Source organism: Budorcas taxicolor, chromosome 15 (genome assembly GCF_023091745.1).
Source record: "Budorcas taxicolor isolate Tak-1 chromosome 15, Takin1.1, whole genome shotgun sequence".
NCBI classification, from domain to species: Eukaryota; Metazoa; Chordata; class Mammalia; order Artiodactyla; family Bovidae; genus Budorcas; species Budorcas taxicolor.
In genome coordinates, this window is record NC_068924.1 from 76,444,275 (window position 1) to 76,460,166 (window position 15,892).

The following is a 15,892-nucleotide window of genomic DNA, read 5'->3' on the forward strand; positions in this document are numbered from 1 at the left end:
TAGTTTATTTTTCAATTTTTCTAGGGCCTCTTTTACATCATTGTTCTGCAAACTATAAATCAGAGGGTTTAACATGGGAATCACAAGGGTGTAAAACAATGAGGTCATTTTGTCTTGATCTAGAGAGTAGGAAGAGCTTGGTCGGAAATTCATGAAAAGCAGGGTTCCCTGGAAAATGGCCACAGCAGTGAGGTGGAAAGTGCAGGTGGAGAAAGCTTTGAACCTCCCCTCAGCAGAGTGGATTTTCAAGACTGAAAGGATGATATAACAGTAAGAGACAAGGACTCCTGAAATTGTACTCAGCTCAATGAAACCGAAAACAATAAACACCACCAACTCATTGACCTGTATATCAGAGCAGGAAAGGAGGAAAAGTGGAGGTAAATCACAGAAGAAATGGTTAATCACATTTGACCCACAGAAACATAAACGGAATGCTAATGTCGTGTGTATCAGAGCATCTGCCATTGCCACCAGGTAAACCCCAGCCACGAGCAGGGAGCGCACCCTGCTGGACATGCTGACTGCGTATAGCAAGGGGCTGCTGATGGCCTTGTACCGGTCATAGGCCATCACTGCCAGCAGGAGACACTCAGAATCGGCAAAGATACAGAAGACCAAGAATTGCAGAGCGCAGCCACAGAAAGAGATTGACTTGTCCTTGGCAAATAGGTCCACCAGCATCTTAGGGCCAATGGCTGTGGAATAGCAGAGGTCACAGAAGGAGAGGTGGCTGAGGAAAAAGTACATGGGTGTGTGCAGCTGGGGATCCATCCTAATCAGGGTGATCATTCCCAGATTTGCCAGAAGATTGATGAGATAAACAAGGAGAACCATGGTAAATAGGATCACTTTGTTCTCAGTGTTATCAGTAATTCCTAAGAAAATGAACTCAGTCAAGGAGGAGCAATTCTCTCTACTCATTCTTCTTTGTTCTTGTCTAAAGTTTTAGCAAGTGATCAAGAAAATGACACCTGGATGTGTAACACTTCTGCACATCTGCAAAATATAAGATAGAGCATGATTTTTTTCTATATTTTTATATTTAGAAAATAATTCATGTCAGGTGTATGTACGCTTGAAGAGGGATATCTGTATGCTAAGCAGTAATAAAAATTATCTAGAATTGAGCTTTGAGAAATAGTGATGTAAATTTAGATATCATTCATGAGGTATGCTCCTTTCTACAAGCTCTTCTCTGAGCATTATTTTCCTTATCTCAGTGGGTAGATATCAACAAATTCCACTCTCCTTATCTCTTCAAAATAATTTGTAAGAGACACCAGTGATAGAGAAGCCAGGTTTAAGACATGAGACTAAGCATTTTCTATGCTTGAAAATATTCACTTGAATACAAAAAATGATTAGAAAAGATAATTACAAAATTTATGTTTCTCAAAAACACATGATAAATTTAAGAGTCTTTAACTTAGTTCCAGAAACAATGAGTATAACACTGTCTAGCAGTAATAAAAAAATAATTATGGTACAGATTTTAGTTTATGTTGTGTTTAGTATTTGGAGATACATGAAGTATCATTTACCTTTTTGCTAGAAATTTATAATTGCTTTTCCACAATGCTCATTATCTCTTTTGTAATAGTTGTAGTCAAGGGATGAATCTATTGACCAGTGGAAGAAAAAAGTTAAAAAGAAATAAAAGCAACAGAATGTACCACATACATTTGCATCACTTTAGATTTTAAATCTCCTTTCTGGATTCAATTTATGATAGGAACATATTTCTATCTCAGTTTGTAAACACTGGACCGTTCAGAGATGGCTTAGTTATTTCAGCACCAAAGTATCAAATCAGTAGTCTAAAAAAAGATTCAGCATAGCAGTTGGCAAAAGTAATTTGGAGGTAAATGGAGTCCACGAGTGAGAAAGCAATAGAAAAGTGTAGGAACAACAGCATGCCATAAAAAAGAAATCTGAAGAAAAAGCCAAATGCGCTTTCTGGCTCATCAACAAGGATTTGTAGGGACTTCCCAGAGGAAGGTGCACTTTCTGGGGCTGTGGGAAGCCTGGGAGAGAATTAATTAGGCCTGACCTTGAGGCTAAGTCACCAAGTTGCCTTTCCCCTGTAAAATAGCATCATTCCTGTGGTTAGGAGAAGGCCCGGCCTGCAGGCCTGCCAAGGTGAAGGCAGTGCTGAAGGAAAGGGGAAAGGTTTAGCACCGGGATGGTTCTGTAAGAACAGAGGGTGGTGTGGGTGACCAGCCGTCCCAGTTTGTCTGGGATTAAGGTTTCCTGGGTGCAGAGCTGTCCCTGAGCCTGGACCAGCAAGGCATTAGCAGCCATGTATCTATTCATTGCCAGGTACCTCATGTTCTTTCCCCTGAAATCTCAGATCCTGTTACCCCATATGAGCTTTCATGAGTATATCAGCAAATGTTACGCAACTCCCCAAAGTGCAGGCATAGCTTGTTTTGTTGGGCTTCACTTCATTGTGCTTCTTGCATGTTGTGTGTTTCATAGATTGAAGGACTGTGGCACTCCTTCATTGAGCAAGTCTACTGGCGCCATTTTTCAAACAGCATCTGCTCACTTTGTGTCTTGGGGTCACATGTTGGTAATGCTCACAATATTTCAAACTTTTTCATTATTACTATGTTTGTTATGGTGATCAGTGATTTTTGATGTTACTGTTGTGATTGTTCTGGTATTTTTTAGCAGTAAAGTGATTTTAAATACAAAAAAATCTCCTTTAATTTAATAAAATATAAATGAAAAGAGTGACAATAAATACTTCTAAAATACATAGACTTCTCCCTATGTTATACGTATGTATTTATGTGTGTGAATGTGTATATACATGTTTAATGTATCTGAGAACAGAATATAAGTAATAGACTTTTTCCCTTAGTTCAGTTCAGTTGCTCAGTCATATCTGACTCTTTGTGACCCCCAGGGCATATGGTTCATGTGGAGATGAATTTCTACATGTTTTTATTTTTACTGTGGTACCTACACTATTTTTTCAATAAAACAATATATACCTTAAATTGTTTTTTATTACTTACAAAATGATAAAAAGAGTGAAGGTGTTCCCATGAACCAAGAATAAAATGAAATAAATTAAAAATAATTATGTGTGGATATTATCAAGTTCAGACTCATTCAGTTCTGAGAAGAAAATATTACTAGCCATTAAATGCAGATTTTAGAGAATAGGAGGTATAAAATATTCCATTTACAAAACTTTTTCTCAAAAAGTTAAGTGTTCGCTCCTATATTCCTTAAGTTAGGATCTAGAAACTTACCTGAGATGAGCAGGGCTTGAGTAGCTGAACAACAACCAGGGTGTGTTAGTCACTCAGTCGTGTCCCGCTCTTTGTGACCCCGTGTGACCCTCTCTGGCTCCTCTGTCCATGGACTTCTCCAAGCAAGAATACTGGAGTGGGTTGCTATTCCCTTCTCCCAGGGATCTTCCCCATCCAGGGATCACACCTCGGTCTCTTGTACTGCAAGCAGGCTCTTTACCATCTGAGCCACCAGGGAAGACCCACAGGCAGGTGGCCTTTTATTTTACCAGGTACATTAGGACTTAAATCCTAGCGCTACTGCCCTTAGGCTTTGATGTTATATAAACACTCCATTAATTATATTTCTGTTTCTCTATATTCCCTTGAGAATTCAAAACAACTTAGTACCAGCTGAGTTTTTGTGCTTCACTATTGTTACCAAGTTGCTTTGTGTTAGGAAGAAAACTGCAAATTTTAGGACTGCTTAACAGTTATCCTGAAACCATTTCCTCCTTCTCTCGTAAAACAGGAAACCTAAGGAAACTCAAAAAAGGTCCCTCCCTCCATCACTTCTAACTTCTTCACATTATTCATTGTTTTTGAAACATTCTCTTCATACCTCATTTAGGAGTATTACTACATTCCTATTGTATTTTCTTTTATATTGAAATATAATACTCATATCACATATACCATAAAATTCACCCTTTTAATGTAGATAGTTTTTTTTTTTTAGTTTTATTGTGTTGTCAAGGATTTTCAGTCATCGCTAGTATCTACCTCCAGAACACTTGCATCAGTTCAGTAAAAAGCCCACACCTATTAGCTCTCATTCCCTATCCCTGCTGACCCCAGCCCTGGCAACCACTAATCTATATTCTGACTCTGAGCAGTTTCTTAGTCTTGCATATAAACAGAATTATGCAATATGTATTGTATTTTTTCTTCTCTCAAGCTTCTTTTCTTCAGTGAAATATTATCAAGGCTCATCCATGTTGTTCATGTGTCAGAATCAGAATTTTGTTTCATTGAAGGGCAAAACAATATTTCCTTTTATGGATATTACACACTTATTGACCCATTGTTCAGTTGGATAAATGTTGGGTTGTTTCTACTCTTTATCTGTCATGGATAATGATGCTATGTTATTCTTGTCAATGCTACCTTTCAAGGCAGGCATCATCACCAAACATTATCTTACTCCTATCGTCCAACCACATACCAAAGGATATTTCATAGATTTTATGTCTCCCTCACATTCTCTAAACTATGCACTTTTTTTCTGAGTTATGTTAATTTGTTCTTGTAAGAATCTCTGCTAAATTTAAGACCTCGTAAATTAGAACACTGATTATTTTGTATTTTCTAAACTTAATGGCACAAGGATTTGAAAAGGTAGTACTTTCTAAATATTTGCCATTAAATATTTATGACTATAAGGGTAGAAAATAATGTGCTGTGCTCAGTTGCTTGATCATGTGCAACTGTTTGCAACCCCCTGGACCATAATCAGCCAGGATCCTCTGTCCATGGAATTTTCCCAGCAAGAAAACTGATACTCCTCCAGTCTATCTTCCCAACCCAAGGATGGAACCTGTGTCTCCTGCATCTCCTGCACTGGCTTGCAGATTCTTTATCACTGAGCCACCTGGGAAAACAATGTAAAAATAGTAGTATACCTGCTTTGAAAATTTTTCTACAGATATAGCTCAATTATACAAAAAAAGGTCTTAGTGACCTGGATAACCACGATGGTGTGGACACAAACTTAAAGCCAGACATCCTAGAGTGTGCAGCCAAGTGGGCCTTGGAAAGAAGTACTATGAACAAAGCTAGTGGAGGTGATGGAATTATAGCTGAGTTATTTCAAATCTTAAAAAGATGCTGTTAAAGTGCTGCATTCAATATGCCAGCAAACTTGGAAAACTCACAAGACTGGAAAAGGTCAGATTTCATTCCAATCTGAAAGAAGAGCAATGGCAAAGAATGCTCAGACTACCATGGAATTGTGCTCATTACACATGCTTGCCAAGGAAATGCTCAAAATCCTTCAAGCTAGGCTTCAACAGACATGATGTAAGAGCTTCCAGATGTACAAGCTGGCTTTAGAAAGGGCAGAGGAACCAGAGATCAAATTGCCAACATCAGTTATTCCAGAAAAAAAAAACCATTTACTTCTGCTTCATTGACTGTGCAAAAGCCTTTGACTGTGTGGATCACAAAGAACTGTGGAAAATTCTTAAAGAGATGTAAATACCAGACCACATTACTTGCCTCCTGATAAACCTGTATGCAGTCAAGAAACAACAGTCAGAATTGGACTTACATCAAGGTTGTATATTGTCACCATGTTTATTTAGCTTGTATATGCAGAGTACATTGCTCAAAATTCCAGATAGGATGAAGCCCAAGCCGGAATCAAGATTGCCTTAAGAAATATCAACAACCTCAGATATGCAGATGATACCACTCTAATGGCAGAAATGAAGAGGAACTAAAGAGTCTCTTGATGAAGGTGAAAGAAGAGAGTGAAAACGATGTCTTAAAACTCAACTTTCAAAAAACAAAGATTACAGCATCTGGTCCCATCACTTCATGGCAAATAGATGGGGAAAAAGTGGAAGCAGTGATAGATTTTATTTTCTTGGGTTTCAAAATCCCTATGGACATTGAAATTAAAAGATGCTTGCTCCTTGGAAGGAAAGCTATGACAAACCTAGAGTGTGTATTAAAAAGCAGAGATACCACTTTGCTGACAAAGACCCAAACAGCTAAAGCTATGGTTTTCCCAGTAGTCATGTAAGGTTGCGAGAGTAGGACCATAAAGAAGGCTGAGGGCTGAAGAATGGATGCTTTCAAATTGTGGTGCTGGAAAAGACTCTTGAAAGTCCCTTAGGAGCAAAGGGATCAAATCAGTCAATCCTGAAAGATATCAACCCTGAATATTCATTGCAAAGACTGATGCTGATGCTGAAGCTCCAATATTTTGGCCATCTGCTATGAAGAGCCAACTCACTGGAAAAGACCTTGATGCTGGGAAAGATTGAGGGCAGGAGAAGGGGGTTACAGTGTATGAGATTGTTGGATGGCATCACTGACTCATTGGACATGAGTTTAAGCAAACTCCGAGAGATACTGGAGGATAGGAGAGCCTGGCATGCTACAGCTCATGGGGTCACAAAGAGTCCAACATGACTTGGCAACTGAACAATAATAACAATATTGGAAAGTGAGGAAAATGTTTGAAAATCATGTATGTATATATCTGACAAAGAACTTGTATCCAAACTTTATGAAAATCTCATAAATAATAAAAATCAAATTAATAAAATTTATACAAAGGATTGGATAGGTAATCTCACCAAGAAGATGTATAAATAGCAAGGTCATGTATAACAGTTTGCTCAGCATCTTTACTTCTTAGGGACAAGACAATAAAGTAAATTATGATCATGCCTAATTTTCTGTTTTATCTGAATTTTCATTTGGTATTTAACAGGAACAAAGATTATATTTTTATTTGTTTGGGTTACATTTCTATTTGTTTGTTTCCTGCTTTTTGTGTGTGTGTGTAACCCTAAGAAACTCATCAAGCTAAATTTTGTATCATTAGCACATTTTTAATTTGGGAAGAAAGATTTATAGGGACAATTGTTGATTCATTTTTAATGTGTTGCCATTCTTGGTGTGATCAACCCAATACTCAGATATAGCTGAGTCCCTTCACTGTTCACCTGAAACTACCACAACATTGTTAAATGGCTGTACCCCAATACAAAACAAAAAGATTAAAAAATAAAAGAACTATGACTTATGAAAAAAATCGAATATCTAATGTATTACTGTGGAGATATTGTTGAGACAAAGCTCAAACCACATGGCTAATTGCAAAATAATTTTCCACTGGTTAAAATCAAGGAATTGATGCATTTATGTCACAAAAGAATTTCAGTGTCATTATTAACCTCTCTGGCACATATTTGCTGTATGTAGAATTGTCCTTGATTACCTAATTCTATTTCTATCCAAATTAATTTTCCCTCAGGTACTTCCTGATCTTCTGGGATTCAGAAATCCCTTGAGTTGCATTTTATTCCCCCAGAACCTGACTTTAGCTTTGTAACAGCTCCTCAAAACCATGTAGACTATTGTGGCTTCAATCTGGTCCCACCTAGCCACTTAAAACTGAGGTTGGATAGCTACATTACAATTGTAAGTTGGATAAACTAAAGTATTTCCCAAAGGGATCTATGTCTCATTACAAATGGAGACCTTAAATAATTGGAAAACATGTCTTAAGGAGAAAATATATTCCTCTGGTACAAACAAGTGAGAGAAAAGCAATCTATACTTAGAGTTTTTCTAGTGCCCCTGGTGACAGTACAATTGTGTGTAGGTAAATGTCTACCCAGAAGGTCACTTTTTCAGGACACAGCTGTATGTTCCTCACACTTGGAGTATTGAGATGCAGAGTTCACTGCATGATCGGGCACCAAAGTTCATTATGTCCCACTGTTGGTGGGAGTAAGACTAGGAGAACCTGTGAACGGATACAGACTGTGCTGTTCCACAAACAGATCAACACTCTAGAAGCATAAAGATTAATTATGCACTGAGATAATCTATGAAACAATGCACCACATCATTTTCACAAATATATCAACACTTATTTGCACAGGAAATTGTTAGATAAAAAGTTAACAACCTGCAGTGAGCATACTTTGTTTATGGAAATTTCTTTTTAGAGTATGATACACATAAAGAAAACATTCTCCTATAAAAGTATACTACAAGAAAATTTTCAATAATGAAAAGATGCTAATCCCAGAACACCAAAGATAAAACGCGCCTAGTGTCTCAGAAACTGTCATCCCACATCTGTCACAAATTGATGTCCAATACAGTGCTTTGTGTTTCCCTGATGGCTCAGTGGTAAAGAATCTGCCTGCAATGCAGGAGACACGGGTTCTATCCCTGGGTCAGGAAGATCACCTGAGAAGAGGGAATGGCACAAACTCCAGTATTCTTGTCTAAGAAATCCCATGAATAGAGGAGCCTTGTGGATCTATGGGATTGCAAAAGAGTCAGACAAGACTTAGCAACAAAACTACCACCACCACCACCACAATAAGTTAGTTTTAATATTTTGAGTTATATAGTAGTATAATCATAGGTTTTATATTTTCATTTCTGACTTCTTCCACTCAATATTTTTTTATGAAATTTCTCTACACTTTTGTGTCTCAAGGCAGTTCATTCATCCTCAATGTTGTGTAGTCTTCCAAGCTATAAACGTACCATATAGTAATTTATTTAATCAAGAGCAGGTGTCAGTATACTTGACCTATAAGTTTTCATTGGAACTGAACATACCATTTATTTATATGCTATTCATGGTTGCTTTCATGATTCAGAGAAAACCTGAGGGTTGTGACAAAGTTTATGAACTGTGACCTCTAAAATGTACATTATGAACACTACTTAAAAGTTTGTTAGGTCTTTAATGTGTTGAAGAAAATTGAGTTTAAGAAGAAAAGCTGAAGAAAATTTTAGTTCTATATTATTATAAATAAAGCAATGAAGAATAGTTTGTGTACATCTTTTGGTTGGCATAGTCACTCATTTATTTTGGGTAACATTCAAAGAATTGCATTTTTTGAGTTGTATGGCATGTACATGTCCAGCTGTATTAAACCCCCTTATAGTTTTACAAGACTTCCCTGGTGGCTCAGATGATAAAGCGTCTGTCTACAATGTGAGAGACCTGGGTTTGATCCCTGGGTTGGGAAGATTCCCTGGAGAAGGAAATGGCAACCCACTCCAGTACTCTTGTCTTGAAAATCCCATGGATGGAGGAGCTTGGTGCATTGCAGGCTACTACCCATGGGGTTGCAAAGAGTCAGGCATGACTGAGCGACTTCAGTTTTACAAAGTGTAGCAACAATTTTTATTCTGCTGTTAATGTGTCAAAGTCATGGTTGTGCCACATCCTCACCAAGAGTTTCTAATTCAAATATTTGCATCTTGCAATCTTTTAGGTTGATTAATTTGATCAATTTGATCAAACCAGTCAATCCTAAGGAAATCAGCCCTGGATATTTATTGGAAGGACTGGTGCTGAAAACAGAGCTCCAATACTTTGACCACCTGATGTGAAGGGCTGACTCATTGGAAAAGACCCTGATGGTGGGAAAGGTTGAGGGCAGGAGGAGAAGAGGGTGACAGAGGATGAGATGGTTGGATGGCATCACTGTCTCAGTGGACATGAGCTTGAGCAAACTCTGGGAGATCATGAAAGACAGGGAAACCTGGTGCTACAGTTCATGGGGTCACAGATAATTGGACGATTTAGTGACTGAACAATGAAGAAAATCTCTAGATGGATCATAATACTGTGTTTATTTACTGTTATCTTTTAATTTGTTTTACTTACTGGATTGCTGGGTCCAGCCCCAGTGGATCCAGGGAACTCGAAGCGGGGACAGCATTGGCGTGGAAAGACTTATTTGTTTATTGATATAAGATTAGATTAAGAAACAATAGTATAGTAGGAAAATTAAGTGGAGAAAGAGGGCTGAATAACTTGGATTACGTGGAAGACCAATAAAATTCCAGACAAGGAATTTGCACCATCTACGTTGGGCCACCGGTGCTCGCTTGAATATCTAAGGGTGCCTCACCTTAGTCTCCCTTTCGCACGGGTCTTAACAGCCAGGGCAAGTAAGTAGACTTGGCGAGTCTCCGTGCCCCAGATGGGAATTCAGCCTGAAATTAAAGTAAAGAGGAGAGGGAGGGAAAGGGAGAAAAGGAGAGAGAGAGAGAGACACGGGGGAAACCAGTCCAGCGACTGGCTCCGTCCTCTATTGTTCAGAAGGCCTTTTATACTTTTGATAAAACATGGAGATCAATGGGTAACACAAAGTTATGCAGCGTTAGCAGCCCAGACTCTTATCAAAACCAGGCTTTTCTCTCTGCATACCTAGTTGTATACACAAGTCTAAGGTAATTTACATCATCTTCCAGCCAAAAGGGCCAATTAACTTTTTACAGCCTTTTTTCTGATAAGGGTTTGCCAACCAGAAGCCTTATTTGTGTTGATCTTCCCAAAGTCTGGTGCCATTCTCAGAAAGCACTAAATAAAGTTACATTCTTACATAGCAAGGACACAAGAGGAATGCAGTGATATATAACAAAGAGAAAAGTAATTAACTCAAAAGTCTAGTGTTGCTAACATCAAAACTACTATATATCTTTTTCCATATCCCGTTTACATTGATTAACATCCTCCCAGGTGCCTAAAAGATAAAGAATATGGAGGCCTGGCAGCAATCATTGAGTCAACAGTGAAAACCTGTCACCAATATGATTTTTAACTCTTTAGAAAAGGCTCTGTATCTTTAAAATGCTTTTAAGCTTTGTGCCTCTCCCGGTTGGGGGCTGCAAGCAATTCACAAGCTGTAAGAGGTCAGGGAAGCTATTAGGCAAGCTAGAGAGCAATCAGAGGAGGTTTAACTGAAACATCCCTTTCAAATGCAGAAGACTAAAGCCCTGAATTGACTTTTTTTCCGGAGAATATCAGAAGAGTGGAAATGCAGAGTACAAAGGCCGGCAGATTTTTGGTTTTGTGGGTACATGCTCAGGAAATGCCAGGGGGACCTCCTGAAGTCTGATCAGGACCTTGCATATGTCAGCTTCCTTCCTCATGACCTTGTCATGGGTGGGATTCCTCACACTGGCTTCTGGCACTGGAGGGCTACTAAATTTGGATATCCACTTCTGTGAGGAGTCTATATGATTCTGAATTTGAATAACAAGCCACACCAAAGAGCCATGATTAAAAGCTTATGGCTTCCTGAAACTCATTCTATCCCCAAAGCTTCATGTCATCATTATTGCAGGTTAATACAGCCTAGATTAATAGTATAATTTTTTCCCTTGAAATTAAATGACTTTTTTAAAACATTTTCCAAATTTCTAGTACTTTTCAATAGTAGGCATGGATTGAAACATCAGCAGAGTCATATTTTATAGACAAAGAGTGTATCAGCTGGAGAGAACATTACAGGTAATCTAGTTGAAGTCTTGTTTTACACAGGGGGCTCAGAGGCATTGAAAAGAAGTTTTGCTTTAGAGTTGCACTGCTACCTGAATCATAGCACGTTTCTAGAGAGAGATATCTAGGGACATTAAATGTTGCTGCCTCTGTATTTAACACAGAACTTTGTGCTTATTGAATTGCTGAACACTCATACTGCTCTATTTTCACAAATATAGTTATACAGCCAGTGACCCACATGTATCTCTCTATTTTCTGCATTGGACATATGCTCAAATCTATCATTGTTGCATCATATTTGTACTTAAGTATTTCAGTGACAGATGCTTCTTTGATGGCTCAACACTTACAGAATCTACCTGCGATTCAGGAGACATAGGAGTTGTGGGTTTGATCCCTGGGTCTGGAAGATGTCCTGGAGAAGGAAATGGCAACTCACTGCAGTATTCTTGACTGAGAATTCCATCGACAGAGGAGCCTGGCAGGTTCCATGGGGCTGCAAAGAGTCAGACATGACTGAGCAACTAAGCACATACACACATTTCAGTTGCAAAGATGAAGGGGTCAAACTACAGGAACTTGACTATAGTGGTAGTCTACCAACGGGGTTCCCAGGTGCACAGTGGTAAAGAATATGCCTGTCAATGCAGGAGACACAAGAGACACAGGTTCAACTCCTAGGCGGGGAAGATCCCCTGGAGGAGGAAATGGCAACCCACTCCAGTAGTCTTAGCAGGAAAGTTCTGTGAACAGATGGGCCTGGCAGGGTACAGTTCATTGTGCCACAACAGTTGGACACAACTGAGGGACTGAGTATACAAACACAAATTAGTGTACTGAACACTGTCTTTGATAACACTGCAGTTGTACGATGACACTTTCTATTAGTCATTGGTGGATATACGAGATGGAAGTGATGTAAGAAGGGGAGTGAAGTGATGAGATTGAAGCAGATAGGCTAGAACACATCAATGTCTTTAGTGCAGATTTCTTATTTTGTAAAATCTCAAGATGGAAGAGTTATTATACATTCTTATACATTTTTTAAAATTTTAGTTTTTGATTCCAAAAATAATTTTCTCATAATTGGTTATTCAACCATGCAAGGAGAAGGCAATGGCAACCCACTCCAGTACTCTTGCTTGGAGAATCCCAGGGACGGAGGGGCCTGGTGGGCTGCCATCTATGGGGTTGCACAGAGTCAGACACGACTGAAGCAACTTAGCAGCAGCAGCAGCAGCAGCAACCATGCAAATTCTGGGAGAGGCAGAATCAGTCAGTCAATTCCATGTTGGCCTTCCATTTAATGGGCTTGTTTTTCTTTTTTCTTTTTTATACCACACAAGTAGATCTAATAAAATGAGCCAATTTTAGGTGAAATTAGTCTTTAGATACTATAATAAATTTCCATTGTATTAATGAAAGTTGGTTATTCATGGCAATCTATTGACAGTCTATTCTGCTTGGAATTTAATATATTTCAAAGTTTTTCTGCCATATTTCTGCTCATAAGCAGCAATTCCAAAAGAGTTAGCATGAATTGATAAAATAGGTTAGAGATACAGTTTTGAAGCTTTTCTCTAAAACAAGAATTTTCTGGAGGTTTTTAATCTACCATGAGATCTTTGCCTAAAATGCCATAATCTCTAACAAAGGCCTCCCTGAGTATTAGAGGCATTTCTTAGACTTTACTTATATCTAGAATATTTTCACACAGGAAATTTTATAGGGCAGTGTGAACACCTAAAACCTCAGTGGCTTTTAGCTTTATCATTTTAATAGGTAATTAAGAATGTCTTTCAGTCTTGCAAGGTTTTTCAAATACATGACCACATCCACACTTTCTCAACAAATAGATTTAGCTTTAGCCTTCAAGAAACAAAAACAAAAACAGATGAAATAGTCAAATATCAAGAGCTTATAGCTCTTTGTACCTGTATGTGTGTGTGCTCAGTCATGTCCTATGCTTTATGACCCCATGAACTGTAGTCTGCCAGAATCCTCTCTCCACGGAGTTTTCCAGGTAAGAATACTGGAGTAGGTTGCTGTTTCCTCCTCCAGGGGATCTCCCGACCCAGGGATTGAACTTGCATCTCTTGCATTGGCAGGTAGATTCTTGGCCATTGTACCACCTAGTATAATTATTATGCACGTCTTCATCGTGCCATTATTTTAGTATCCACACGGTGTGACGGACCTTCCCCTAAATCTGTTGTGTATACAATGCATATACTGTAATATACGTGTATATTTATACTATTCCTCTGGTAATTTTTTATTAGGTGTTTGTTTATTTTCCTTTTGTGACCCAGACAACATAGAGTGTTTTGGATAACAGTATGGCATGCTCAGTCCTTCAACAAAGAATGCTCACACATAGGATGAAATAAAATAACCCTTAAGTAGATGACTGTTCATCACAAAAAGACAGAGACGTCAAAACAGGCATGAGAAGAGGAAACAAGGGAAGGAAATTATCATGGAGAAAGTGATGAAATTGATAGTTGATAAATATTTTTTTAAAAAACCAAAAACTAAGTTGATGGCATCCAGCCCCATTACTGCCTGGCGAACAGAAGGGGAAAATGTGGAAGCAGTGACAGATTTCCTCTTCTTGGGCAAATCACTGTGGAGGGCGGCTGCAGCCATGATAGCAGAAGGCAATTGCTTCTTGGCAGGAAAGCATTGACAAATCCAGACAGTGTGTTGCAAAGCAGAGACATTACTCTGCCGACAAAGGTCCATATGGTCAAGGATATGGTCTTCCCAGTGGTCACATATGGTTGTGGGAGCTGGACCATAAAGAAAGCAGAGTGACAAAGAATTTAAGCCCTGGAACTGTGGTGCTGGAGAAGACTCCTGAAGGTCCCTTGGACAGCAAGACCAAACCTGTCAATCTTAAGTGAGATCAACCCTGAATATTCACTAGAAAGACTGATGCTGAAGCTGAAGCTCCAATATTTTGGTCATCTGATGCAAACAGATCACTCATTGGAAAAATCCCTGATGCTGGGAAAGATTGAGAGCAGAAGGAAAAGAGGGCATCAGAGGATGAGATGGCTGGATGGCATCACCGTGCAATGAATGTGAACTTGTGCAAACTCTGGGAGACAGGGAGGCCTGGTGTGCTACAGACCACGGGGTTGCAAAGAGTCAGACACGACTGAGAGACTGGACAGCAACAAAGACAGCATGGTGATGCACGAAACTACTGTCCTGTCCATCGGTCTTTATATCAATACTACTGTCCTGTCCATTGGTCCTTATACAGATACTACTGTCCTGTCCATTGGTCCTTATAATGAAACTACTGTCCTGTCCATCTGTCTTTATACCAATACTACTGTCCTATCCATCGGTCTTGATACTACTGTCCTGTCCATTGGTCTTTATACCGATACTACTGTCCTGTCCATTGGTCCTTATAACGATACTACTCTTCTGTCTATTGGTCCTTATAGCCTTCTTTCCTTCCTTTTATCCAAGCTTTATTCAGTTAAAATCCACAAATAGCACGTATAAGGTATTCAAAATGAAGATCTGATACATGTATGTGTTGTGAAATGGTCACCACCGTATGGTTAGTAAACAGTTTGTTAATTCATAGAGTTAACATTTAGAGTGTGTGTATGATAAGGACCATTAAGATCTACTCTCCTGGGAAATTTCAAGTTTATAACATAGAATGATTACCTAGAGTCATCATATACATTAGATCCCCAGAACTTATTCACTCAATAATAGTAAGTTTGGCCATTATTACTCATTTCGCCCACCTTTGAGACTGTTGAAAAAAACACCAGTCTACACTCTAATTCTATAAGTTTGAACTTTTAAGATTCAACATATATGTGAAGCTATACAGTATTTATCTTTATCTGTTTGCCTATTCTAGTCAGCATAATGCATTTACGGTTCTTCCATATGTGGTAAACAAAGCTTCTTGAATTCTAAAAGACACAGTCTTGTCCCTCTCAAGACCCATCTGATTGTCAGATCCTCTGCCCACTATCATTTTATCTCCCAAGTAGAATAATTATTAGATCTAAGCCTGAATATATCTATCAAAAGATACACTAGTTTTAGATTTTATTTTGGATTTTAAATCCTCATTTTTTATTTCATAGATTTTGAGATTTCTTAAAAGTTATATAGCTATTTAATCAATTAATGCTTCTTATTAGCATTAGCTTATATTCATTTGTATAGAAAGTACAGTGTATACCATAGAACATAAAGAGACTCAAAGATTTCTCAGGAAATACAATAATTCTTAAGGTAGCCAAAATATTATTCAAATGAAAGAATAAAGCAGCAATATTTGACAAAATTAGAAAATTCTGGAAAGTTTTCAACAAAGGGAAAGCACCATATGTAAACTCTTGATACATGAATTGAAGTATGCAATATTTCAGAACTAAAATATTTTTCTAAAACTTAGACTTTATAACAACAAATTCTCATTTGAACTGTTTAAGACAACTGTTTCTCTTGCATTGCTCAGTATGTTTATATTAAAAAAAACACAACAATGTGTGTGTACTTGTGACTATGAGAGTGTGTGAAATAAAAACCTTTAAAATCACAT

At 38.2% G+C, this 15,892-nt stretch overlaps 1 protein-coding gene across 1 annotated transcript; it reads right to left on the reverse strand.

The window, feature by feature from the left end:
• LOC128060513 (olfactory receptor 5W2-like) lies at positions 1-927 on the reverse strand (the record flags this gene model as incomplete). The annotated part of the gene is made up of 1 exon (XM_052652916.1): positions 1-927. A coding segment is annotated over exon 1 (924 nt), but the record flags the coding sequence as incomplete, so codon positions are not given.
• Between the last annotated feature and the right edge of the window lie 14,965 nt (positions 928-15,892).